Here is a 27,285-nt window from a genome sequence, read left to right as displayed (position 1 = left end):
GAATCAGCAAGCTGTAAAATAGGCTACATTAATGCATTTTCATATTGAATTTATTTTTAATTCATTTAGTTGATAGATTTGTTTTTGAATCAGCCTGATTTTCTGCAATGTTTCGGTCCGGAGCCAGGCAGTAGGTGGCGTTTCCACTCGTCACGGGCTCAGCTTGTCTTTTGTGCGCGGCGCGGCGCCTCAGTCCGCCTCAGTGCACCATCACATGAGGATGGATGACAGTCCACGGCGCACACGAACCAGCCTCCGGGAGCCTGCACCCCTTTGAGCCGCAGTTTCTTACCCCGGAACCAGCGTCGGCCTGCGGCTCATTAAACATGTCACCGCGGCATCACAGAAATACAGCAGTCTCCATCTTTTTACCGCAATAAAGCCATGAAGGAGAGGTGACCGGCTGGAGTCCGCAGTAACAGGTTGGCACGGCTTCCTTTTAGTGCAGATAACGCTGACTTTTCATACGGCTGTGTTGCTGGATTTACATTACAACATTTTTTTACGCATTGCAACGGCTTAAATTGCGCCAAATCTCCATTGTCTCAATTTAAAGAGATAAATGTCAGCGTTCAACTTGACTCCACTACTCAAACTAATCCAGGACTGCTGCGCTATTGCACTAGACCTCTTCACTGCTAAAATTATGTCTACATCATGGGGGGGATCCATAGCTCGATTTCACAGCTTTTTTAAATATCTGCATCTTCACACCTGTATTTTACCTGCTTTGACCTTGCCACTTGGGCACATCTGATCAGCCTGGATTAGTTGTCCTCAAATTGTGGTATGTTTACCCAATTTAAACCCTTTTATAATCAGGTTTAGTCTTGATTTGATTTTGATCTAGGCCTGGTGGTACTTGGAAGGTCAAATGTTTCACGAGCTGGTACTTTGTGTGAAAAGTTGAGAACCATTTAGAACATTGTAAGTTTATATGGGTCTTATACGGAAACAAAAAATAAGAAATCTTTTAAACCAACATTACATCTAGCCTTTTGACACACATACTACCCTTTGTTAATACTGTACATATATTAACTTCGCAGTGTGCTTCCTCTTGTTCTGGTGTGCAGCAGCAGTAGTAGTGGTGGTGGTGGTGTTGTTGGTGGTACTCCGGCGCTAACAGTAAATGCATAGCCGTCACCATGCCCCCGGGGAAGTATGGGATGCAGGAGGAGTGGGAGAAGGAGGAGGCGTGGGACCAAGGGATCATGATGGACTTCCTGCTGCCCACTGGGATCTTCCTCAAATTCCCAGTGTCTCGGAACGACACCATTAAAACCATCAAAAAGGTTCGTAGGCGATTCCTCATCCCACAGCACTGATAACAGACACCGGGTACATGGGATATATGATCCACTGTGCATCTGCTATAGGAACTCTCTGTATCGGTAATTTGCCTTTCTCAGATAGCAGGAATACTGGCAAAATATCATAGTGCAGTGTCAGCAAGTTCGCTTTGTAGAGAATAGATACTAGCTGTCACGATGCAGTCTTCCATTCGGCAAAGAAAAGGGAGCCAGACTTTTGAGATTTGAAATGAATAAAAAAGCATTTCAACAACACATTGAAATCAATAAGAATTTAACAATAGTATACCCAGTGTTTTCCCATAGTTCAGTTTATTAATTTACATATTTTACTTAAATGTTTACTGGTATGTTTTATGAACTAATGCTCATTATTCATCATCATTTTAGCCAAAGCTGATTGTCAATGTCCATCCCTATAGGCTTTTTGAGTACGAGACATGAACAGTTTCATAATATGTAACACTGTACATCTTGCACAATTCTTTTATATTGTTCAGGCCCAGTACTAGGATTAAATGTGTGTGTGCACTGTGCTCTTAGGTAATATAGCGAAACGTCACATAGAGGCACTAAGCTGATTCAATCGATGATAGTGGATTTCTGTGTTCAAGTCTGAAGCTAAAGGAGGCTCAGAGCATCTCGGTGTAAGCCGCCAAATGTGTCTGCTGCCTGACGTGGAAGTGCCATTGAAAGTGCCAGTTTCTATGCCAACAGTTCTGCTCTCCAGCCCGTTTGATTTCACTGTGTTAAGGACCGATGCTCGCAGAGGAGGCTGTTAAGATGATTAAGAGATTAAACTTCAGGGCTCTCACAAGGAACTTATTTCTTAAAAAAAAATCTGACAGTGCTGCTCCAGGATGTTTCATTTTCCATTTTTGCCTTGAATAAACTCAACTGGTGACTTGTTGTTCATGCGTTCTGTCAAACTGTTTAGTCATACCATGCGTACTGTATACAAACAGAACAGAAAAACATTATTATTTATTTACAAGTAGAGTCGGCCAATACATTTCTCCTTGTGAACTCCTTTTATCAAATAAAAACTGCTAAGAGCTACTTATATTTTGAGGATGCTTGACTAACAATGGGACTTAGGCAAAGGAACATCAAGATAGCAACATAAAGATGTAAAAACTTTGTATTCGTCTGAATGCATTAATACATTTACCTTAAAGCAGGGGTAGGCAGCGTCAGGCCTGGGGGCCAAATTCGGCCCTCCAGCATAAAACCTTTGGCCCCTAGAGAATTTTGGAGAAACATTTATTCATAAATCAGAGACCAAATACGTGAAAAGGACTCTAAACTGTGGAAAATAATGTAAATATTTTCACATTTCCCAGCAAAACACCCAATTGGGTCATATATTATGTGCAAAACTTGAAAAAAAGGTGCTTTACTTTGGGCTACAATAGTGAGTTTCGACCCTTGGTGTTTTGGCATTGAAGAAAATCGGCCCTCCATGACACAAATTTTCCTACCCCTGCCTTAAAGTTTAAACATTTAATTTTGTCACTCAGTTATTTGGTGCACAAGATATGTATAACATCTGTGTGAAGTGATACTGCAATCCAATTTGCCTCATCAGGTATACGTACAAGTATACAAGTATACTGAGCTGTGGTTGAGAGCTGCTTTAGCTCCTGAGCTACTGGTTAGAGCCTACAACAGAGCTGTAGAAAAATATTGATCACATAATGATAATGAGGCCAAACTACTTTTTCAACCTTTTATTTGTTTTTTTTTATGTCCTTGTCCCAGATGGTTTGGAAGAATGCCAAAAGCGAGGCCTTGTTCTCAGCTCTGGGGGACCCCGATGCGTACGTCTTCACCTGCATTAACCAGACGGCGGAGCGGGAGGAGCTGGAGGAGGAGTCCCGACGCATCAGTGACGTGCGCCCCTTCATGTGTGTCCTGAGGCTGGTGGCCCGAGAGGGCGACCGCGTGGAGAAACTTACCAATGCTCAAATCAGCCTGTTAATCGGAAAAGGTCAGCAACACCTTCAAAAACACTGAAGCAAACAGTGTAGCCAGGACACAGGCGCTAAATTCTGTTTTGGTTGAGGCTTTTTGTGGAGCTAAGGAGGTTTACAATTAGAAAAGTTAGAGTTTTTCACCTTGTGTCTGTCAGTTTAAGGAAAATACTCTATAAAAATACATCATTATCTTTATCCCAGGCCTGCATGAGTTTGAGGCTCAGAAGAACCATGAGGTGAATGAGTTTCGGACAAAGATGCGCGCGTTTTGTGAGGAGAAGGCTCTGGAGCGGCAGCTGTTGCCATGGCGCCTGTGGATGGAGTACAGCTTCCCCTGTGACCTGGAGCCCTGCTGCAGCCCTCACGAGGAAGGCAACAACAAGAAGAAAAACACCAAGATCTTTGTCAATATAAAGTTTGAGGCTTCAGAAGTGAGTGAATGGTATTTTAGGTATTTCTGTTTGTTATTAATGGGTAAATAAGCAGACGTTGCAGCCCATGTAAGTTACAAAAAAATGTGAAATTGTTTTTTGCCTTCTTGTGAATGTCACTTTTTGGCCTTTGATATTCTGCTTTAGTAAAACAGTGTAGTGAATCTCTTTAGATGCAGTTGCACATTGACACAGTTCAGTTTAGATGATTTGATGCAAATAACTGGAAACCCCTTTCATGAACCACAGGCCTCATCTTTAACCTTTCAGCATTCTCTATTTGATAAAGAACAGCTTCCCTGTGTGCGTTACAGGAAAGCTTCATGCTGCAACAGGACCCTCAGGACCAGCCTGTGGCTCTGGTGAAGAGCGCTCTGAAGAAAAAGGCCACAGTTTTCCGCTCGGTTCGACAGGAGCCGGAGGACTACACCCTCCAGATCAACGGCAGGTGGGACTTCATCTATGGGGCCCACCCTCTCTGCCAGTTCAAAGTAAGTCCATACAATATTCACAATCTGATTTTTGTGCTGTCACAAACATGAACATTAAACAACATGAACAGCACCTTTGAGAAATGTTATTTGCTGCATTGTTATGTAAGACTTGTTAGCGCTGATCTTACAAACCCATGTGGTTTTCTGATGCGGCTTACACTTTGGCATGTCAGACGCCATGTTCATTTTATATTTCCTCCTTTGTACATTTACAGTACTGATGACACCGATGTTGTTACACGAGTTGTATAAGTTGCTAAGTTTAGACTAGAGAGAGCCATCAGTGTGTACAACATACTGTGTCTCGAGAGTTATCTAAGGTGAGGCGTATGTTTGAGATGTTGTAAATGACCAACACATTGCTAGTTTGTTGTGGTAACAGGCTCCAAAATGGTGGCCGCGTGAGTAATCGCTCAGCTGGTATAGTGTTGTAACTGATGCGGGGAAGATTATTGCAATGTCTCTTCATCTATACATTCACTTGACTGCTTATTGTGCACAAGCTGTGAATCAGCGATCACAACGAAAGGCTTGTCTTAAAAGGACAAACAAAAATAAGCTTAGGCTATGCATGAGACAGACATGAGCCAAAATTAGCTAATTTCTGGCAAGTTTGCTTCTTCTTTTGCAGTTATAGTTGAATAGCTTGTCAAATACAGAAGTAAGCTATTCCGTTTGTGTTATTTTTGTATAATGTGTCTCTATATCATTCAATTCTGGGCAACTCTCGTTCTGTAATCTTATTTTGTTTTTTTGTGGACAGTGCTTTCCAACTTCTAGCCAGTTAGCTGATTTTTTTGGGGCGTTATATATTTATAAAACATAACACATATTTAGTTACGGCTGTCGGAAAGGCTTCAGGCTAAAGTTTGAACTTCTTACGCTTATCAGTGAAGCCCTTGAGGTTAAAGGCTCTGGACCTGATTCGTTGTGTTTGAAAGTTTGAATTGTTAGTTGTTGTCTTATTACTTATTCCTTATAAACTTATTCCTAACTTTCATAACATTTCTACTCAATACTTTCAGGGAGAAAAGAACTGATTTACAAAAATGCTTGCAACTGGTCTGCTAGTTCATAATCAATGAAAATACTTCATAATTAGATGCATTAGATGTTTGTTTACTGTTTACGTGGTCGGTACAGCGCATGTTAATGAACACACTTGGGTTTGTTTTTCTCAAATCTTTTACAATATACAAAACTAATTTCATTCCACTACTAGAAAAAATGAATTACAGGGCCTTTGGTTTCAGGGGAAATTATAACTGGAGAACTGACATTGCTTTATATGTAGTTGGTGAATGGTTTGATTTTGGACACAGTAATGGCATTGTTGCATTTGTTTTCCTTTCATTTCTATGAAGCTTTTAGTTCTGTATTCCAGGAAGACCTTTGAATGGATTTCTTAACACTAACCTTTTATCTGACACCTGTTAACTGTGAACATGACCTTCGTGCCCCATGGACGACTCACTTCACTAAGGCCCTTTGTATTTCCCCTTTTGAGTGACTGACCTTACTGTACTTATGAATATCCTGATCTTTCTTGTAAACTTCCTCATATGTGGGTTATTTTAGAAAGTTCTTCTGCCGGCATTTTTTCCCTTTCACTAAACTCAGCAAATTCCCACGGTGAATATTGAGTACGTGGTTAATTATGTGTTTCCTGGTTTGTTACACTTGAAATGAGTTGCTCTGTTGAAACTAGTAGGTAGGGGCTGAAACAAGATTATTATTGTTACGTAGTAATCTATGTCTCTGTAATATAAACAAACACTTGTCATGTGCTTGAAAAAGAGAGATTTTTCTTCTTTTTTTATTTGTTGTTGTTGTAGTCTCCTGAAATAAGTCCTTAACTAGTTGGCAATACAATAAATCGATTGTTTGTTTTTTTTACTAGTGTCAGCCGTCTTGTTTTTCACTTTGTCATATCAAGAGTGGGCTAGACAGAGATTTCAGTGGCAGGAGTCACCCGTGTTGATTTTGAAACCTCTGTACCTGTGAGGGTGACTCATATCAGCGCAGCAGCCGTGCCCTGGGACCTCCATCCATCGACGCATAATGAGATCAGGGCTGCATTAACCCACTGCAAATGAACAGCCTGCGGGAGCTAAACGGCGCACTGCCGAATCGCACACGTCACGGGACGAGCGTGTACCTCTAATTCACTCACATGCCCCCTTTCTTTTGTGTCTTTCAGTATATCTTTAGCTGTCTAAGAAACGGCCAGCCCCCCCAGCTCACCGTGGTCCATCATTCGACCATCTCTAAATACCAAGAGGAGCAGGGTCGCATGAGCAATCAGCTTTTTCAGAGTCGATCCCTGACTAGACCTCCTCCCTTGCCTCTTAAGAAGGTAAGACGGCAGGCGGTTTCTGGGAATACCAAGATGAGCGTCCATGTTGTGTTTATTAGCGACGGACAGGTCCAGAACAGATAGACTGGAGTACAGGAGTCACAAGGCAAAGATGAGCAGGGATCTCAACTCGGAATGACTTCAATCAAAATCACAGCTTTATAAATGTGTCTGTATATGCGCAGGGCTCTAGACGAACACTTTAACTAGTCTAGAGCCCGGTACAAATTATTTAATATTTTATTTAACACAGCCAAACACAGAAACACATGGCAACTTAAATTTCCCCCCCAAATTTACTCCCATTATAGCCTTGTTTTGTTCTTCATTAAAGGCACACCGCGTAGAATGTTACCCAATAAATAACATTTAAATACAAGCATTTATAATACAAGCATGAGTAAGACATGAGCCAAAATTAGCTAATTTCTGCAGTTATAGTTGAATAGCTTGTCAAATACAGAAGTAGCCTATTACGTTTGTATTATTTTTTGTATAATGTGTCTCTTTATCTTTCAATTCTGGGCAGCTCTTGTTTTGTAACAGTGCTTTCCAACTTCTAGTCAGTTAGCTGATTTTTTTGGGGCGTTATATATAAAACATAACACATATTTAGTTACGGCTGTCGGAAAGGGTTCAGGCTAAAGTTTGAACTTCTTATGCTTATCAGTGAAGCCCTTGAGGTTAAAGGCTCTGGACCTGATTCGTTGTGTTTGAAAGTTTGAATTGTTAGTTGTTGTCCAAACTTATTCCTAACTTTCATAACATTTCTACTCAAAACTTTCAGGTAGAAAAGAACTGATTTACAAAAATGCTCACAACTGGTCTGCTAGTTCATAATCAATGAAAATATTTCATAATTAGATGCATTAAATGTTTGTTTACTGTTTACTTGGTCGGTACAGCGCATGTTAATGAACACACTTGGGTTTGTTTTCTCAAATCTTTTACAATATACATTTACAAGCATTTATTTTTTGACCAATATTTTCATATTTGAAAAATACCTCATAAATGTACAAACAAACTTGTGCCTTTGCTGTGAGCGACTCACCTCTCGTAAGACATGACTGTAACTTTACCGGGAGTGGGTGCGTCTCCAGCTCGTCTCCATGGAGATGTTGACTACAGTAAAGTCAGCAGAATATGAGATTTAAACCCTCTGCATTTTCTGTGTCTGTACTGATGGCAACAGTATAGTCCAAAATGTTGCGCAGTGTGCCTTTAAATTAAGTTTTATTTTTACAGAATATCCTTATAAAAAAAAAAAAAAAGCTTTACCTCTTAACCCCCGCTTTGCATGAGACAATTTGTACATTCACTCCGTCCACGGTGGTGTTAAGCTACGTGTGTGGTAAACTTCAGTTTCCCCTGGGGGAGACTGACAGAAGCGCCGTCGCGACTGCACACATCTGCACCAACGGTCCCTCTGACCACCATCATTCATCCTGGCCTATTGTACATGTTTTTAGTGGTAGGGGAAACTAGAGTAGCCGTAGGAAACCTACACAGACACAGGGAGAACATGTTTACTCCACACAGGCAGGCCCCATCCACGTGGGAATCAAACCCGGTGTGTTGCTAACCACTGTGCGAACCCCAGATGAAACCGAGCACATTTTCTTCAACTTAGCTTTACCCGAATCTAAAAGCCAAAAGAGGGACAAAAACGAGGATGAAAACGCAACCTAAAACTGACAGGAAAGTGTCAAAAGAGCTACGAAAACATGCCGGAAAATTAACAAAACCACAATAAAAAGGCGACAAAAACGTGACCAAAGAGTGATGGAAAAACCAACATAAAAGCCACAGAAGGTGACAAAAACCTGACAAACACGCCACAAAAAATACGCTTGGTTACAGCGGTGGATGAGAGGTTAAATTGAACATTACTGAAATATTGCAATAGCATTTTCAAGACAGTTATCTTTCATTATTTTGTCCACTATTAGCCCTAAATTGGATACTCAATTGACTCTAATGACTATAACTTATTCACTAAATTGTTGTTTCTCTGGTGTTTTCTTTGCAGCAGAACACGTCTTCCCTGTGGTCCATCAATGAGCCGTTCTACATTCAGCTGCTGCAGGGGAGCCGCGTGAACGCAGACGAAGGCATGAAGGTGGGTGCGGTTTGGCGTGGGCCTGTCTCACTCAATGAAAAGTGGAAATGTGCTGTTTACCAATATCACAATTTCAGTTGTAGAAAGGCTTTGACTTTGACATGTAAATGACAGGGGTCACATGGTCCAGACCACATGTTTCCCATAATTCAAGTCGGTTGGTTTTATAACTTCAAAACAGGAAGTGGGGAGGGCCTATCTGGTTTACACGTCTCATTCTTGGTCCTGGTTTCTAAGAAAAAAGCAGACTTCATATCCTATGGCAGTTCACACTTATTTTTAAAGACAAGCAGACTGTCGCTGTTCTGGTTATTAAGGCTGCATGCGATTAGATTAAGTTGTGGTAATTGAAGACTCTGTTGAATTCTGCCATACCAACATATTGTCATATTTTTATGTACAATTTTATTTTAGTGGGGTCAGTTCTTTAAACACACTATGTTTACTTTATCTGTTCACGCTCCTGTTTGTGCCTGTTCTGTTAATCGTGTTCTATGGACACACTCGAAAATGAGAAGCTACATCTCAAGGGGCAAATGACGATGATTTGTCTGACAAAGGCCACTGGCTGAACCGTTTCACAAAGGAACACCGGTGTTGCAACTAAGACGAGAGATGTTTTCCTGTTCTACGTTTGGCCAATATGTGCTTTCTCTTACGCACCAGTTCCAAACCACTTTTTAATGAACTTTTTTTGAAAATAATGTTCAAATACTGTTCAGATTATATATATATTTATTCATTTATTATATATTTTTTTTATTTCATCACAAGGCATTTTCTAACAAAGCACAATAAATACATTTGACCAAATATAAATGCTTATTATAAATGAACGTGATGAGGCTACAGCTGTTTTGAATTGAACCCAACTCATTTTCAGAGCAGCTCCTCTCCCTCTCGACCTGCGTCTCCCCTGTCCTCTCCCTGAGCCTCACCTGCCTCCCCCTCGTCCCCTCCCCCCTCAGCCTGTCCGTCTCTGAAGCCTCTAAACGGGGCTCTCTCTGGTCAGTTAGGGGCAGACTCTGAGTAACAGCAGCGGCTCGTTCAACAAGGCAATTTGATAGCGGTAAAAACGGGGGGACATCTCACATCCTCCTCACAAGGTCTTAGTGAGACGGACCAAGGGGACACGGGGCTGAGTGACTGAGGTGAATGACAGCAGCTCTGAGCCGCAGACACAGAGGAGACACTAGCCCACAATATGCGCTCAAACTATTCAGCAGTATAGGCACGGTAGCACAGTGGTTAGCACGCGTGCTTCACAGCTAGAAGGTCTGGGTTCGATTTCCAGCTGGGACGGGGCCTTTCTGTCTGGAGTTTACATGTTCTCCCTGTGTCTGAGCAGGTTTCCTAATGGTTCTCCGGTTTCCCCTACCACTAAAAACATGTACAATAGGCCAGGATGAATGAGAGTGTGTTTGAGAGTGTGCATGGGGACGACCAGTTATTGTTTTTAATGTTTTATTGGTTTTTAATTTATTTATTTTATAGAATCTTTTTTTGTCTGTGTCTTTTGTCTTTTAATTATTTTACTGTTTCTGGTTTAATGGTATTTTATTTTCTTGTGCAATAGAAATAAAGTTGGATTGGATTGAAAATTAGCCCAAGCCTCCAATCTGGTGTGGTTTGTTCATTAACATGCGCTGTCCCAACCAAATAAATAAACCACATTTCCCCAAAATGTTTTTGCATGCCAGCTTCCAGTTTGGTCAGCACTGGAACACCCTGGCACAGCCGTGGCTACGCCAGTGGCGCAGTGACAAAGTAAATTTACGTTTCACTGCACTCAACTAGAGTTTTTGAGGATGTGTACTCATTATTAAGTATTTGTTACTTATTGCTTTAGTGGAGTTTTGCTTTTACTCCACTACATTTGAAATACGTTGTGGAGTAAGTATTTGAAAGATAAATATTGCACTTTCTGCTCTACTACATTTATAAAAAGGCTCCAAAGTAAAAAGTAAATTTGGCGATGTGTTTTGTTCATTTAAAAGCCTAATAATGCACACTTGACGAACAGTAAGGCTCAAACGTCTTGTAACTGAAGACATGTCCATGTTCAGTGAAGGTTCTCGAGTCCTCTTCTGTACTCTGTAGTTGAAATGTAGAACGTTTAGCTGTATCCATGGTTGACTTCATTTTGTTCTTGCAGCTCTCTTGTGTCTTTTATATGAATGAGCGTAAGGGACGCTGTGCAGATGTTCTGTCATTGATGTTGTCTCATATCAAGAAAGAAGTTCTGTCCCTGTCTTGTTGCTTTACACAGGGAGAATTCTTTGTTTTAGAAGCAGCAAAGTTGATTTTCTTAACACTTATTTAAACAGATTTTTAACTTTCCTCTTTGGATGCTTCACTTAAGTTTTTCTTGTATTGGAGTAATGATAGACCGGTAGTGTCTGTACTTTAACTGAAGTAGCCTCATTTTAGTCAGCGCACTGACTTTTTCCACATCTCGCTTTGTTCAGTTGGTCTTATTATTACAGACATTTGACAAACAGGAAGGGCTTTCAGCGCACACGAGGAATCCTGTCAATGTTTGTCTTAAAATTCAGTTTCATAACTCACCGTGTTACTGTTTAGTCGGGTTATTAGGTTCAGATGTACTTCCGGCTGTGTCCTCAAAAGCTGCATGACTCAGGAGAAAAGTCTGTCCTGTCACTTAATCTGCAACTGGCAAAGGTTTGACTCTCACTCAAAATGGAAGTGGACACTATAGATACTATAGGGAATGTACACTGTCGAATACTGTATGTTTAAAATGCACAAGCCACATCCAATCAATACACTTTAATGTGTTTTTTGGTATTATATGATTAGAATGAATACATATTTTTGTAGTTATCTTTGTCTTGTCTTTGAACTTCATGATGAAAAGGGTCTATGTTTGAACCGAATTAAGCACCTTCTCACAGATTTGGAATAGGGAATTTTACAATAATTTCAGAATTTTGCTCTAAAACTAGAGATTTGAAGCTGAGGAAGTAGAAAACTACACTTTGTTTTGATGATGGATGAAAAAGAGTTTTTGATCTGGACAAGATAACAGTGTGCATCAAGAACACCGGCCCCAGAGTCGACCGTAATGCAATTGTTTTCAGAGGCAGGGGATTTTATGCAGACACGTGGAGAACATGCAAACTCCTCACAGAAAGGCCCCATCCAAAATGCATATCAGCCATCAAATAATTGGTGTAACGTTTTGGGAAGATTTTGATGTGACCTTTGACTCATTGCAACACAGGAAACTCTGAATCATCCTGAAAACTTCAACTCTTCATAAACAACCCTCTTCACGCTCAGACACTAAGCTTCCAAACCACATATCATGCCAACACACAGAGCTGGGCAATGTGTCAGAATATATTCAAGAGCCACTCACGCGAAGGCTCTGATTGACGTTGTGTTGCATGTCAAGTGTACGATGATCATTCGGTGATCTCTGTGAGTGACGGAAGCGGCAAACACACACCCATGGGCAGTGGCCAATTACAAGGCTGACACAGAGACAAACGCGGACCGTGGGCTGAGTGAAAGAATATATTAGATTTTACTGTTCATTGAGCTCATTCTGAACAGGACCAGAAACATTCATAGAAGACGTTCAACTGCTCAACCAAATGCCAGAATAACATGCATTGAGAACATGTTTGTAGAGGTCTTAAGCCCCTATGGAGATGCAGTTGTTATCTTGCCCACGTAATTTCAGCCTTCTCAATTCGATTATTGCGACCATTCAAAATGCATTTTTGATTTGACCGAGATTATCTTGCCGTCTTACACAGACAGCTATCCGCTCTCACTTTGATACAGAATAGTACGTCTGCACATTTACGGAAAGATGAGTGAAGTATAAAGTATTGTTATGAGATTTTTGACTAATACAAAATGCAGAGGTGAGCAGTTTTCCACCGGGGGGGGGGCTTGAAAAGCATATAGAAAACACTACCTGCTTATGTTATCATTGCTGTTTCCGAGTTGTTTTGGTGATGATTCATTTAGCATTTTTTTTGTGGTGAAAGTACAGTATTTAAAGAGGGGGTATTCTGCTTTTTTCAATCACATCGCACCAGTCTATATCACACTACAATGATGACGAAACCTTCTGTTGGTGGGGAGGGGGTTCTGCTGAGGAGCAGTGGTTGGTTACTCGGCTGGTGACGAAAGCTCGGAGGCGTCTCCAGGAGGTGGGGGCGTTCCTAGGAGGACTCAGGCAAACCTATCCCTAAAATGGCCGCCATCAGAGTTTTTACAGATTACTCAAAAATACGTGAATGTGCCAAGGCAACACTTTTTAATGAGGGAATGACACAATAACATGATGTAAAGCTTGAAAAAAATACCCAAAATACCCATAATGCATAATACCCCCCCTTTAACATTATATAGAGCAAAATGAATTCTTATTTTGTTTTCCTAGAATGATGGTGGGTCTAACATCATACCAGTTAGCAACCACTTGGCTAAAATAAAAGGTTTACAGGTATTGTACATAAAAAGGCAGGACCAGGCCACTGTTTTTCCACACTGACATATGCTCTTACCTGAGCTTAGACGAGTTGATGTGTACCTGTCTGGTCTTTACGCGTGCGCTCAGTCAAGCAGAAAGACCAAAGATGTTGTCGGCATTTAGCCTCTCCTCCTCTCCTCTCTGGGGCCAAACGAGGGTGAAGTTAGAAGCGACCAAGCTCGTCTACGTTTCCCCTATTTAAATACGGTTACATGAGTAGTTACACAATCCAAGTATAGTTACACAAAATGTTGATTTCATAAGCAGATAAAAATGTACTATATTGTAAGGCGTAATAACACCTTAGGAGCACTTTGACATCCGTGCATTATGAATTATATTACAGTATTTAAATAGGGAAAACGTGGATGAGCTTGGTAGCTTCTAACTTCACGCCCGTTTGGCCCCAACATCTTTGATCTTTTTGGGTGACTGAGGGCGCGCACAAAGATCAGACAGGTACTCTTCAACTCATCTAAGCTCAGGTAAGTCCAGGGCCAGGACTCCCCTGAAAAAGATATTCTTAATCTAAGTGGGACTTTTCCTGGTTATATAAAGGTCACTAAAATATCTCAGTATGGGAATACGGTGGCCTGTTCCTTTAAGTTATTAAGGATATTGTATTTACAAAATAAGTTCAGAAATTTGTTTCAGATATTCCATAAATGTATGGCAGCCCCTGACACACTGGTTCCAAGGTGATTTCTGCAGATGTTTATCAGTCTAGGTCAGTCAGGCTGAGGATTGGACACAGAATCTGCCGGCAGACACAGACATGAACCGCTCTGTCACCTGTATTTGTGATACTTTTGCCTTTGCATATTATAAGTCATCATTCCGCCTTTTTCCGTGTCTTTGCAGTTGGTGGTCCAGGCCGGATTGTTTCATGGCAGCGAGCTCTTGTGCAAAGTAGTGACCAGTTCAGAGGTTGCAGTGCGTTCGGAGCCGCTCTGGGACCAGAAACTGGAGTTCGACATCAATGTTTCGGACCTGCCCCGAATGAGCCGCCTGTGCTTTGCTCTGTACGCAGTCATCGAGAAAACCAAGAAGCCCCGCGGCACCAAGAAGAAGAACAAGAAGGCTGTGAGTCGCCCTGTTAAAACTGTGCCCTTACTGTCAAAGAGTCCATTTTGATAGATTTTAATAGGATGCTAAAAATAGAAAATTATCTAAACATCTGATCTCACCGCCAGCATGAACGAGTTGTGTAAAATAGGCCTGTGCCGTTAATCCAATTCATTCATTTACTTGTGATCTAAGCTATAATCAACTCATCTAGCATAGAGGGTAAAAATGGAAACCCTTTTTGTGTTAAATGGTGGTGCAGAAGCGCTCTTTTTCAAGCTGGGGTTTAAGGTAAATCTTGTCTGCTCCCATGAACCATATTAGTAAAAACTATATTTACAGCTTTTACTAATACGGTACTGAAATGAAAAAATGATTTAAAATTGAAGATTGACAATGAGTAATACTAAGCCCCGGCATAAAATTAAAAACTGAGTATGGCGTGAATGAATAATGACGACGACAGTGAGAATTTGGGGATACAGGCTTGTAAAGCAGTGTAAGGCATTATTATTATTATTATTATTATTATTATTATTATTATTATTATTATTATTATTATTATTATTATTATTATTATTATTATTATAAAAAACTAGAAATATTGTAGAGAGACAGCAATCAGAAAGAAAAGCCTTGAAATATTTTTTATTATAATAATAATAATAATGCATTGGTTTTATAAAGCGCTTTTCTGGACACTCAAAGACGCTTTACATTGCACTATTCGTTCACTCCATACTCGGTGGTGGTAAGCTACTCTTGTAGCCACAGCTGCCCTGGGGTAAACTGACGGAAGCGAGGCAACCAGTCTATGCCATCGGCCCCTCCGACCACCACCAGTCACTCACTCACGCATTACATCCGCTAGGCTAGGCTTATAAGTTCTGATGGGATTGGGCAGAGCAAAGGCGATGTGGCCACCTTTTTAAATTCTTGCTCTTATTCAGTAGAGATAAGAGCAAAGCAAGTACTTTTCAGTGACAAACCTAAACTGTAGGGCTGCGTACCGTTATTTTTTTTCCATTACTGGTACTTTAACAAAACTTGGTTCACAATACCGATACCTTTTGCGACACCTACACTAAAATCCCACACTGGCATCGTTTAACGGTACCCAGCCCTGATTAGTTTCACTTATGATTTGAGGTGGGACGGTGTCAGGTAGATTGCTGTTGGGACTGGGTGGGGGCTTCCTTAAGTACAGTTTGTTGTTTGCAGTTGGGTGGGGCTGTGTGTGAGTCTGTTGCAGCAGTAAACTGTGCAGTGTGTATGGTGTGTTCAGTGGCAGAGCTGCGGTCGCCGTCTCATCCGCTTCTGCTCTTTTATCTGAGAATCAGGAAGGAATCGGCAACTATTTCAAGGAATCTTAAATTTGTCTACTCTGACAGAGATGTCGCAACGCCGCGGTCACAAACAAAAAATAAAAAATAAAAAAACAATAGCCATTTTGTGTTCACGTCTTAACTGTTTTGGAGAGTTTTTAGAGTTTTGTTATGTGCAGAAACATTCATCTGACTAATATAACTCCACTGTGTTTAATAGTGCAGGTTTGGATACAAATTTAAACTTTTCGTTTGGCAGATTTTTTAGCCTAGTTTTAACCCACCACAAATCAATCAATCAATTAAAGTTTTTTCATAAACACAGTAATATTGGTGTTGTATATACAGTATAGAGTTACAGTAAGGATTCCCATCACCCCTGAACATATTCATATATAGAAAAATACTAATCCCCTTAAATGTTGACTTCTAACCGCATGTTTTTCTTTCGCCACCTTCCTGTAGAAGTTGTATTCGTTACTACCGAATGTTGCTACTGCGGGCTCGCCCACATTTCTGTCAGTAGTGTGAAGTGCATCAATGTTTCCTCTTTTCTGTGGCCGTGGTCTGGTCCTGTTTTGAGCCATGTGTCTGTACCAGCCCCCCCCCCCTTCTGCCCCCACTCCTCAATAAGATGTGTGATGATGCACTTCTGCTTTCACCCATACTTCTCTGTTTCTCTGCCCGGAACACGGCTGCCATGACCAACTTCAGCTATTTTAGTCAATGGTGCCCTACATGTCCTGGTTGAAATAACAAAACAAGTACTACAGTGTTAACAAGAAACTGGTGCTGTACACGCAATTAAATAGATTTATTTTAAAATGTAATTTATTTCTAGTAAGCTAAAATTGTTGTAAAAATTGGACCTGCTTAACTAATTTACTAACAACCCTGCAAGGATCTGCTCAACTAATTTGTAATGCCACAATGTGTACATTCATTAAACTAATGATATTAATGCATGTACTTCAAATGCAATCTCCTCAGGACTGTCCCATCGCCTGGGTTAACACTATGGTATTCGACTACAAGGACCAGCTGAAGACTGGGGAGTTCCTTCTGTCCGCTTGGCCCTCAGTTCCTGGTACGAACAGACTTATTCTGTCTAAATCTGTCTCCACAGCCTCCTCCAGAGCACCTGTCAGCGCACGCTCAGGGCTAAAGAAACCAGTGTGGCATGTGGCGCTGGCCCACATGCCGGTTTGGGTCTGTGAGATTTCTGAATTTCACTAAAGACAGACAAACATAACAGCTGCTCTATTTGCGTTATAAACATTCATTGTATATCCATTCATAAACTACTTGTTTTTGATGTATGTTCACTCATTGTATTGGGACAGTATTTTAGCATAAGAAACATTCTGGCCCCACATGTGCGAGTTTTAAAGCTTTTAGCAGATTTTGTCTCTAGTCCAAAAGGCTTTTGAACCATTTAAATTTACATGAAACTAAGGCTGGCCGATATATATCGATATTTAAGATATAGCGATATATTTTTAAATGAGATATGGAATTAGACCATATCGTATTGATATAGTTCAAATTTGCGCTGTAATACTTGCTCTCCTCCCACAGAGCATCTCTGAAGCCAGATGCTGTGACAGGCTGGTGTTTCTTGCACAAAATTTTTAAATCAAGGAGAACAAGCTTATCTGTCTTCTAATGTCTACCCCAAGACAGCACTACTGTTTATCAAAGTAAAAACAAAGTTTATTGAGTTGAGACAGTTCAGATAAGCTATTAAGTTAACAAAAAGAAACAAGCCTATGTTTAAAAAACTGAGCAATTTATTTTGTTGTCTCCTTATATATAAATGCTGCCCTCAGAAAAAGATTGACCTATTTTATTTTATAGGCTATTATAATTTAAGATATTTTTTATTTAAATGTGCCCCTTGCTTTGTTATACTGTGTTTATGTTTCCATTTTATAGTGAGTTTTCAATAAAAAAATACTCATATTTGACATTGACTTTGACTTAACATTTCTTTCACAGCTCTCACTTTGCAGAAAAAATATGGGGATATATCGTATATCCGATATTCAACCTAAATATATCGGGATGTGACTTTTGGTCCAAATTGCCCAGCCCTACATGTAACCTTTTTCTCTATGTGGCAGATGACAAAAGTGACCTGTTGAACCCAATGGGGACAGTGGAGAAGAACCCCAACGTGGACAGTGCTGCTGGGCTGCTCATTCGCTTCCCCAACATCAGACCACATCCTCTTTATTATCCCCCACTCGACAAGGTCATTTACCCTTAAACATTTTCACAATCAACATGTTTTTTAAACTTTTAATCCTGGCAATAAGACAGAAAGTAATATATAATGAATATATGAAATACAAAAGTGCCAATCCAATCCCTACTTTTCACTTCCTGTTTATACTGTATTATGTTCCTGAACTTTTATTTCTTTGGGTATGTGTTTAATTTGATTCACATGTTTTATTCCCTCCAGATAGCTGAGGTGGAGAAGAACGGCGATGCTACTGCTGTTTCTAAAGATGAGGTAAACGTCTTCTCAAACTGCGCTCATAGATGCTCAAAATCAAAATCTAACTGCGATTTTTTTTTCCGTCTGCAGTTGCTGAGGCTCAAAGAAATCATGGACAACAAAAACTACACAGAGTTTTTCGAGGACGAGAAGGAGCTGCTGTGGAAGCTGAGATACGAAGTCCGAGAGCGTTATCCTGAGAGTCTGTCTAAACTGCTGCTTATCACCAAGTGGAGCAAACGGGAGGAAGTGGTCCTGGTGTGTAGCCGCTCGTCTGCTCTTTTTTCTAATTTCTAATATCGATTCACGCCAGTCATATAGGGCTGGGCAATATGTCCAAAAAAAAAAGCTTGTATTGGTCTCGATCTCAATATAAATACAGGTAATGATTATTTTCTTAGATGGTAAGTTTGCTGAGAAACTGGCCGGACCTTCCTGCCATCCACGCCTTAGAGCTGCTGGACTACAGCTTTCCAGACCCGTCCGTCCGCTCATTCACCATAAGATGCCTCAAAAAGCTCCGGTAAATACAGTATATGGTTCTATTGTACTTTAAACTCATTTGAATATAGCGTTTGGGGTCACATGTTAGAAATTGAGCATTACCATAGAAATCTACCATTTCAGGGGAAACGAGCAAACATTGTCCATAATAACATTGGTTTAAAGTGCACATGACAGGTTTTAAAGCAGTACTAAGTAACTTGTTTACCTTAATAAATCCTTTCCGTAGTCCCTGCAAAGGTAATGCAAGTGTTAATGGGATGATTGGGGGGTCTTTCATCTCCCCCTGGTGTCTCTGGCCAGAAAACCACAATTGCAACTTTGCCTGCACAGGGTCGGAGTCACCGATAATAGAATCAGAAAGAAGAAGCTAACAGGCTAAGGGCAAAGCTAACTGCGGGCTAGCGCCACTTAAACAGTATTTACAGCCAGGTTTGAGTGAAAAAGATTATCTCCATTGTGTAATTGGATGTACAACATCCCTCTCTCCCTTTGTCTTTTCTGTCAGCGTAGTATTTACTCTCACGGACTATTAATGAGTAAAAAAACACAACATGCTATGACACCTGCAGTGGCGCTTATGGCCTGAGTTACGTAGTACTGCTTAACAGGGTTGGCACGGCAACAGTTTTAAATAGTTTGCCTTCAGCTATGTTGCTCCCTGTCAGTGTCCAATAAGGAAATGAAACTATATACACATAAATACAGTGCATAAATAGCCAAACTAAAGAAAGCTGTGTACTTTAGCAAAATCTTAAATAACTATGTTAACTATGTTTTGGTAAAATTGTGTCTAATTTGTCATATGCACTTTAATGTGAAATTACCCTTTTTCCTAAATAACCCCGTGCTCTACGCAAGAATTTAAGCACAAATGAATAACTAAATAAAACAATATAAAATAGAATGGATCGTCATATCATAAAGCATTATGGGATTAGCAGCGGACTTTTTCTATAATAAACTATTAGAGATTTCAAAAGGTAAAGTACTGGATTTATTTTTCACATTAAAACACGGTTCTTTTGTGTTAGTTTATGGACTATGTTTGCTAGTACCCACAAGCATTTCCACGGTAACAGTGAATTTGGGTCATACCGCCCTGAACTCTATTGAAAAATCCATCTTCCTTACTATAAAATGTGTGTTTCCATAGTGACCCTGAGCTGCTGCAGTATCTCATTCAGCTGGTGCAGGTGCTGAAGTACGAGTCGTATCTGGACTGTGACCTGGCCACGTTCCTCCTGGAGCGCGCCCTGTCCAACCAGAGGATCGGACACTTCCTGTTCTGGCATCTCAGGTGAGACATGGTCCTCAGGCTTTAAGGGATATTTCAGGATTTTTGACATAGGGCCTCATTTACTAGTTATCCAGAGTGTTGCTGATTTCTGGAGATATTTTTTTTGCAATTCAAGCAGTTCTTATATTTGAAGAGTTTCGTGGCGCTAGGCTAGTGCAAGGCTAGCGCTTTTCTATGGTATCAGCTAGCCTGCATTAAAAACAGTCTGACCCGCTCCACAGAGCACCTGAGGCAAATCACTTATAACACCAGACTAACCATATAAATGTCTGTGTCGATAGAGTAATTTTAACCATTTTGCATTTAAAATATCTTATATTTGAGCAGCATCAGCTTTGTGGTTGTATAAGCTACGCAGTGGTGGAGTGATTTGCTAGAAAATAGTCCCTCAAAATGCGATCATTCATGTGATGCAAGGTCAGTTATATTCCAAAAATGATTCCATCGACACAAACATTTATATTGTTAGTCTGGCGTTATAAGTGATTTGCCTCAGGTGCACTGTGGAGTGTGTCAGACTGTTTTTAGTGCAGGGTAGCTGATACCATAGACATGCGCTAGTCTAGCACAAGCCTAGCGCCACAAGACTCTTCAAATATAAGAACTGCATGAATTGCAAATTAAAATATCTCCAGAAATCAGCAACACTCTGGATAACAAGGAAATGAGGCCCTATGTCAAAAATCCTGAAATATCCCTTTAACAGGAAAGCCTCAGTATACACCATGCTAAATATTGCGAGATTATTGCAGTTTTCCAAACAAAACGCTCATATGGATCATCAATCATATGGATATATATATATGTGACATATCGCGGCTTGTTGCAATTTGAATATTATCTATTTTGCTTAAAGGCTGTTTGGTTATTTGACTTTTCAGTGTTTTTTTTTTTGTCTGTGCTCTGTTCTGTATTCAATGTTGAAACTTGACCTTACATTTAGATGTCTCCTGATTCTCCGTGTTCGCCTTGGCATACAGTTTGGAGCTTGCCTGTATTCTTCTTCCCAGAGATATGCAAACATTTTAGGCATTCCACAATGTTCTTTCCGGACGTCTTTCTCCAGGAAAAACAACATTTATCTACAGCTCTTATACGCACATCTGATAAGGACATTATCATCAGCAGACATTGTTGGACATAGCCTTAGGACACCCTCATGCAACATACCACATTAATGAACTTTTTTTTTTTTTTTTTTTACGATTTTCTTTTAAGATGCTGCTCAACAGACAATGGCGATATACAGTAGATCCTATTTATAACTTTCAACATCATCATTTTCAGTTATTTTTACTCTTGCTTACACTACGAACCATGGCTGACAGATGACAGGTCATCTCCTGGTCACTTCCTGCAGCTGCACAGATGTTTTTCTTGTGTCTGGTCGAGTTTTTGCTTATTTGTGTCCACACCAGCTGTAATCTCTCTGTCTCCATGAGAATGTGGATTTAGGGAGGCCATAGTCATACCCTCCCTGTCGGTCCTATAGATGTATTTCTATATTATTTATGTCTCCTGAGTTGTTGACATTTTCATCATCTTTGCAGGTCAGAGATTCATGTTTCATCCGTCGGTCTGAGATTCGGCCTCATTCTCGAGGCCTATTGCAGGGGAAACATCCACCACATCAAGCTGCTGACCAAACAAGTAAAGTACTTATGTAAAGATGTGTGTATTTGAAGTCATCACCAACTGAGGCCAGGATTTAAAAGTGGATGTACCAAAATAAATCTATAATATGGATATAATTCTGTACATTACAGAACATTCAAGATTATATGTTGTTATGCCAGTAGACCAACTCACGCTCAAAACATAAACATGCCAGTGAAACCAAACATGCCACTGCTCAACAACTCTCCAACAATGATATTCTTTTAATAGGTCCTCAAAATATAGCATTTGGACGAGGACTAAATGTATTTAAAGCTCATGTTTGGCATTGTATAGTCAAATGTTTGGAAATGAGCTGTTGATATCCCGCTCCCGGCAGAGATTCCGGTCAGGTTACAGGAGCAAGTAAAGAGTCGCATATTTTTCACCAATACACTAACTGTAGTTGAATTCTTGCCATATTTTATTGTATTTACTTGAAATTGTACGCAGTGTGGCTTTAAATTATTTTTTTTTACAGATAAATTACTGTAAATTACAACAACGACGGACAATTTTAAAGGAAAAATGAAAAAGTGCTAATTTGGACATTTTGCTTATTTATCACATAGTTGAATGTGTACTTCTTAACATTGTACCAGCATTATATCTAAACAAATTAAAGGCCTGATTTTCTTTCTAGTAGTGGAACAAATTTTGTTTTGTCCTCCTTTAGTGTATTATAAAACACTGACCGTCTAATTACAAAGCATTTGTATCAATTTCATGAAGTCTCTGGTTAGTTTTCTAGCTTTTATGTGACAATGACCCTGAAAAGTGACAGTACAAGTGAAATTGTGAAATGTGCCAATAAACTCATCCCTGTGAAGAATCGGGATATTACATATATTATTTCTGTAATTCAGAAGAAGCTTACAGTCATTACATTTGCAAAATATTCTAATTTTATGAGATTTTGGGGGGTTTTACAATCGGAGCCTTAAAGGGACTATACAGAGTTTAAAAATGTTAAAACTATGCATTTTCCTCCCCCTGCATGTTCCAACAATGTCCTAAGGTGTAGAATGAACCCAGACCTGTTCACCGCAACTGCCTCTAAAATCCTGCACTGTCACTCAAAAGGTTATTGCTTCAGGTCCAAAGTGCCATCGTGCACAAGCTTGCATCTAGCCCCTTTAATAATCCAAATGATTACAAATTAAGGCTATACATATCTCACTTTGCATGTAATGAGTCTCATATATTAGTTTCACAGTTCTAATTTTCCGAGTTTCACCTGCATGTTAGAAAAGTTACGAATAAGTTTGGACCACAAAGAACATAAATTCAGTGGCTTCCCCTTCCATTGTTTGTGATTTAAAAAATCTGGCATACAGGCCTTTACATTCTGGCATACAGGCCTTTACATTCAGATCATAATACTTTCTCCTCACACAGAATGAAGCTCTGAGTAAAATGAAGGCACTCAGTGACATTGTGAAGTCCGGCTCTCAGAAGATGACAGTTGATGACCTGAAGCTGTGCATCAAACAGGAGTCCTACGTGGAGGCTCTGTCCGATCTGCTGTCCCCCCTCAACCCCAGCATTATCCTCAACCAGATATGGTTAGCATGGCACTCTTACAACACAAAACTGTAATACTAAAAAGACGTTTTCTAATACTCATCCTCTACACATACTTTGTTCTTGTTGTTGCAGTGCAGATAAATGCAGGTTCATGGACTCCAAAATGAAGCCTTTGTGGATGATGTACAGGAATCCTTGTGTTCAAGGGGAAATGGTGGGAATCATCTTCAAGAATGGAGATGGTGAGCTTCCAAATATGTGGCTGTTTGTCAGTGATGTTTTCAAATCCTTGTTATTTAATGGTAAGGAAAAAATATTTGTTTTTTGAGGACATTTTTGGTCTTGTACAGAGAGCTCATGGACCCAGTGACTGATATTAATGATCATTTTTCTAATTCATAATTTTTTTTTTAAATACGACTTGTGAAATTGTAATGCTGTTAATAGGAAAAACTGGCTCTTGCCCTCCACTGGGTCCGGTGACATCATCACAATCTAGAACCTGCAACTCAGCAATTGCTGTGATGGTTTTATGTTAACTGGGATCAATTGAAGATAGAAATTAATCTCATTGCTGAACATTTTGCTGACTTCCTGAGTTGTTTATTTGATGATTTTGTGGGTCACAGTTGTGAAGTAGCAAACCTCTTCTCTAAAGTATCAAAGTCATAATCTCAAATAGGAGAAATAAATAAGATGCTGTTCACAATGCCTTCAAAATCTTACAGTTTATTCAACAGCTAATGCTTTTATGGCCACTTTGTAAATTAGTGTTTCATTGTATGCTTGTTTTTCTAAAAATTGGAATGTGCATTGTCATCTGCATCCACACACTTAAGAAATTAAAAAGCCACATCATTTACCTTTTTTCAACAGATCTTCGGCAAGACATGTTAACCCTTCAGATGATCCACCTGATGGAGAACCTCTGGAAGAAAGAGGGTTTGGATCTCAGGTAACATTAAGCTTTGCCTTTATTTCTCATTTCTTCACCTCTAACTCGTCTTCTTACCCGCTCAGGATGATCCCATATGGCTGCCTCTCCACCGGAAACAAAATGGGCCTCATTGAAGTCGTGAAAAATTCCGACACGATCGCCAATATTCAGCGCAACAGCAGCAACAGCGCAGCCACTGCAGCATTCAACAAGGACGCCCTGCTCAACTGGCTCAAGTCCAAAAACCCAGGGTGAGTTTCAGGAAACATTAGACAAGGCTTTTGTAAAAGTAAAGCGCATGTCTTTACTGTGGGTCAGCTCGTTCTCCTTAGACCTGACTTGTAACTACGCTTTGAGTGGGACATCATCTCTGAGGAAGTGTTGATTTATCAGCGTTTTAGTTGCTCTCGTGAGGATCATATAAAATATCATACGTAATTCATAAAGCGCTGCACATAACCTGGAATGATCCGAAGTACGTCTATGAGTAACATTGATTAATAGTAAGTTTTATCATTCAAGAGCAGAACCAATACTTCACATCAAGAAGAGCAGATTTTCATTTGGTGCCAGACAGTCTGAAGGTCTTGTCCATTCACAAAGCTCCTTGAAGAGGGTAACGCATTGAATGTAATGAATAAGCCTTTGTACGTCACGTTGGCAGGACAGAACCAGCTGACTGTACAACACAACAGCAGAGTAATTAGCCTGAAATGCTGAAGCGGGCAAAATGAACCGGAGAGATTTTGTCAAAGCAGTTGAATCCTACGCACGTCAAAACCATGAAAGGACAGAATGGTTAATTATTACTGTCCAAAATCCTCAAAACACACTGTCAGGTTTCTGTTTGTATTTGTATTGGGACATGATATAGCATTGTCGCTGAACTACACTTAATCAGTGTATCAAGTAAAAAATATGTTCTTTTTTGTTCTAATTTACAATAAAACCTTTGCTTTCTTTCTTGTCTTTCTTTTCGTCCCCCTAGAGATACATTAGAACAAGCCATAGAGGAGTTCACTCTGTCATGTGCTGGCTACTGTGTAGCTACCTACGTCCTGGGGATTGGAGATCGCCACAATGACAACATCATGATCAGAGAGACCGGACAGGTAGCACTGGGTTCAGATAATAATAGTCGTGCATTTTACATTTATAAACAAAATCATGAAAGGGCCACATAGTGAAAAGTGCCACAAATTTGATTTATTTTAAAAGTGATTTATACTGTGCATCATAATGTATTTTGCTACACTTTTTTCTTTTAGCTGTTTCACATCGACTTTGGACATTTCTTGGGAAACTTCAAACGAAAGCTGGGCATCAACCGAGAGCGAGTACCTTTTATTCTCACGTATGACTTTGTGCATGTGATTCAACAAGGACGTACCAACAACAGCGAGAAGTTTGAGAGGTAAATCCTTCTTTTGATTTTAATCTGCAGCTTCGGTCTGAGAATTGTAAAACACCTTTATTTATTCTCAAGAAAATCATCGAGGGGACAACTGTATTTAAAAGTGTGTGGATAATAATGATGTTTTTTCCCTCGATGTTTTAGGTTCAGGGAGTACTGTGAGTGGGCCTATAAGATCCTGTGTCATAACGGGACACTGTTTGTGAACCTCTTTGCCATGATGAAGGCAGCGGGTCTGCCCGAGCTCACTTCGTTCAAAGACATCCAGTATCTAAAGGTAAGCTCTGTGTAAATATTAATGACTAGAGTGTCCTCTCAGATATTCATGGTGTTTGTTGTTTTCATTTTCAAAGGACTCTTTAGCTTTGGGCAAATCTGAGGAAGAAGCTCTAAAGAATTTCAAAGTGAAATTTAACGAAGCGTTAAGAGAAAGCTGGAAGACCAAGGTGAACTGGATGATGCACTCCTTGGCCAAAGACAATAGACCCTGAGCAAACAGGACCTACCAAACAAAGTATTTAAGTAATTATAGACTTTATGGAAGAACAAATATTTGATTTTTGACAGAGGACATTCCTGGAAACTAAAATGTTTACATCTGATTGGTCAGTTGTGTCACATCTACTGTAACTTTGTGGAGCCATGAGAGGACAGTCCATAGATACTTTAAACAACTTTGCAACAAGGACATACTTTGATGATGTTGCACTTGAAAACCCCCAACTCCAGCAGCAAAGACTGAAGGCATTAAACACAAAATGAAGTGGCCATGGATGAGATATGCATTTATTACTATGAATAATTCACGTAAAGACTGTTTTATAGTTTACACAAATGCTGAAAGTTCAGAACATATAGTGGCCGTTATTTGAAAAATGTCCATGCCGTATTTTTCTGTATTTTATATAATTTTGTGACTGTTTTGTACACCGTTTATGTTAATTTAAAACCTTGCCTTGAGGAAGGTGCCATTGCTGTGCCAATCAAAAGGACCTGTATTTAAAATAACTACTGAACTGTGAAGACCTTAAGACCAACTTGGTTATTGTAAATGCCTCAGGAGAAAGTTGTTACTGCAGCTGATATGAGACAATCTCAGACTTGTGTGAACCCTAGACTTATGATTGTGCCTCCATAATATTATACATTTAACCCTTTATCAATAACATTCAACTGCACCACTTGTAAGGCAGTGTTATTTTATGCCAAATGTAATTGTATTTCAAAGTATTCAAAGCCATTGAGATGCAGCGCCATGACAGAGACAAAAAATAAATAAACTCACCCTCATAAGCATTTTATTTTAAACATTAGGTCTAGATATTGCTGTCATAATACAGGGTGCCCTGGAGGGACAATGAATGAATTTCAACCAAGACCAATGGTTTAGTGATTTTTAATATTTGCACAACATTGTGCAGTATGTTTTTGTTTGACTTTTAGCATTGTTGAAAAATATAGCCTACTCTTTGTCTCGTACAAAAATCCTGCCTGAAACGCTGAGATCAAAATCTTTGCACCTATTTGCCATTTAATGGACAGTGTGCCCCGGTCATGTCATATGATACAAATTTGTGAATGTCAAAACTTTGCCTGAACTTGTGCAGCTAAATAAACGTGGTCATTGTGAACATGCTGACGGACTCAAATAGTCTGAATCTGAATCACAATACTTGACCAGTGCATTAAGGTTTTCCACTTTTAATTGCATCTTTTGTACCGGCATTGACTTTTAATTCTTATTTCATCCATTACATATTTTTACATATTCACATTTGTACAAGAGGGGTCAACATATAATTTCATCATTTATTATATTATGGAGCTATGCTGTAAAGTTGTTATACTACAG

At 39.8% G+C, this 27,285-nt stretch overlaps 1 protein-coding gene across 3 annotated transcripts; it reads left to right on the top strand.

Annotated features, from left to right (window-relative positions):
• The first annotated feature begins 116 nt into the window (after positions 1–116).
• Positions 117–27,055, top strand: pik3cd (phosphatidylinositol-4,5-bisphosphate 3-kinase, catalytic subunit delta). Of its 3 annotated transcripts, none has more exons than XM_079558590.1 (23): positions 117–422; positions 1,080–1,295; positions 3,075–3,303; positions 3,491–3,720; positions 4,035–4,211; positions 6,415–6,570; positions 8,606–8,692; positions 14,064–14,285; positions 16,583–16,679; positions 17,716–17,846; positions 18,060–18,110; positions 18,186–18,353; positions 18,497–18,618; positions 19,756–19,899; positions 21,450–21,549; positions 22,954–23,120; positions 23,215–23,324; positions 23,959–24,037; positions 24,103–24,270; positions 25,008–25,131; positions 25,288–25,433; positions 25,578–25,710; positions 25,787–27,055. In XM_079558590.1, exons 2-23 carry the CDS (start codon positions 1,149–1,151, stop codon positions 25,922–25,924), a joined length of 3,126 nt encoding a protein of 1,041 aa, XP_079414716.1. In that variant the 5' UTR covers positions 117–422; positions 1,080–1,148; the 3' UTR covers positions 25,925–27,055. The 3 variants fall into 3 exon arrangements, with proteins under 3 accessions (XP_079414716.1, XP_079414714.1, XP_079414715.1); XM_079558588.1 differs by having other exon boundaries at positions 118–422; positions 8,603–8,692; XM_079558589.1 differs by having other exon boundaries at positions 118–422; positions 1,077–1,295; positions 8,603–8,692.
• The last annotated feature ends 230 nt before the right edge of the window (positions 27,056–27,285 follow it).

The sequence above is a fragment of the Gobius niger genome, assembly GCF_951799975.1.
Source record: "Gobius niger genome assembly, chromosome: 6".
NCBI lineage: Eukaryota > Metazoa > Chordata > Actinopteri > Gobiiformes > Gobiidae > Gobius > Gobius niger.
Note: the sequence above shows the minus strand (reverse complement) of the source record. Positions and strands in the feature narration are given on the sequence as shown.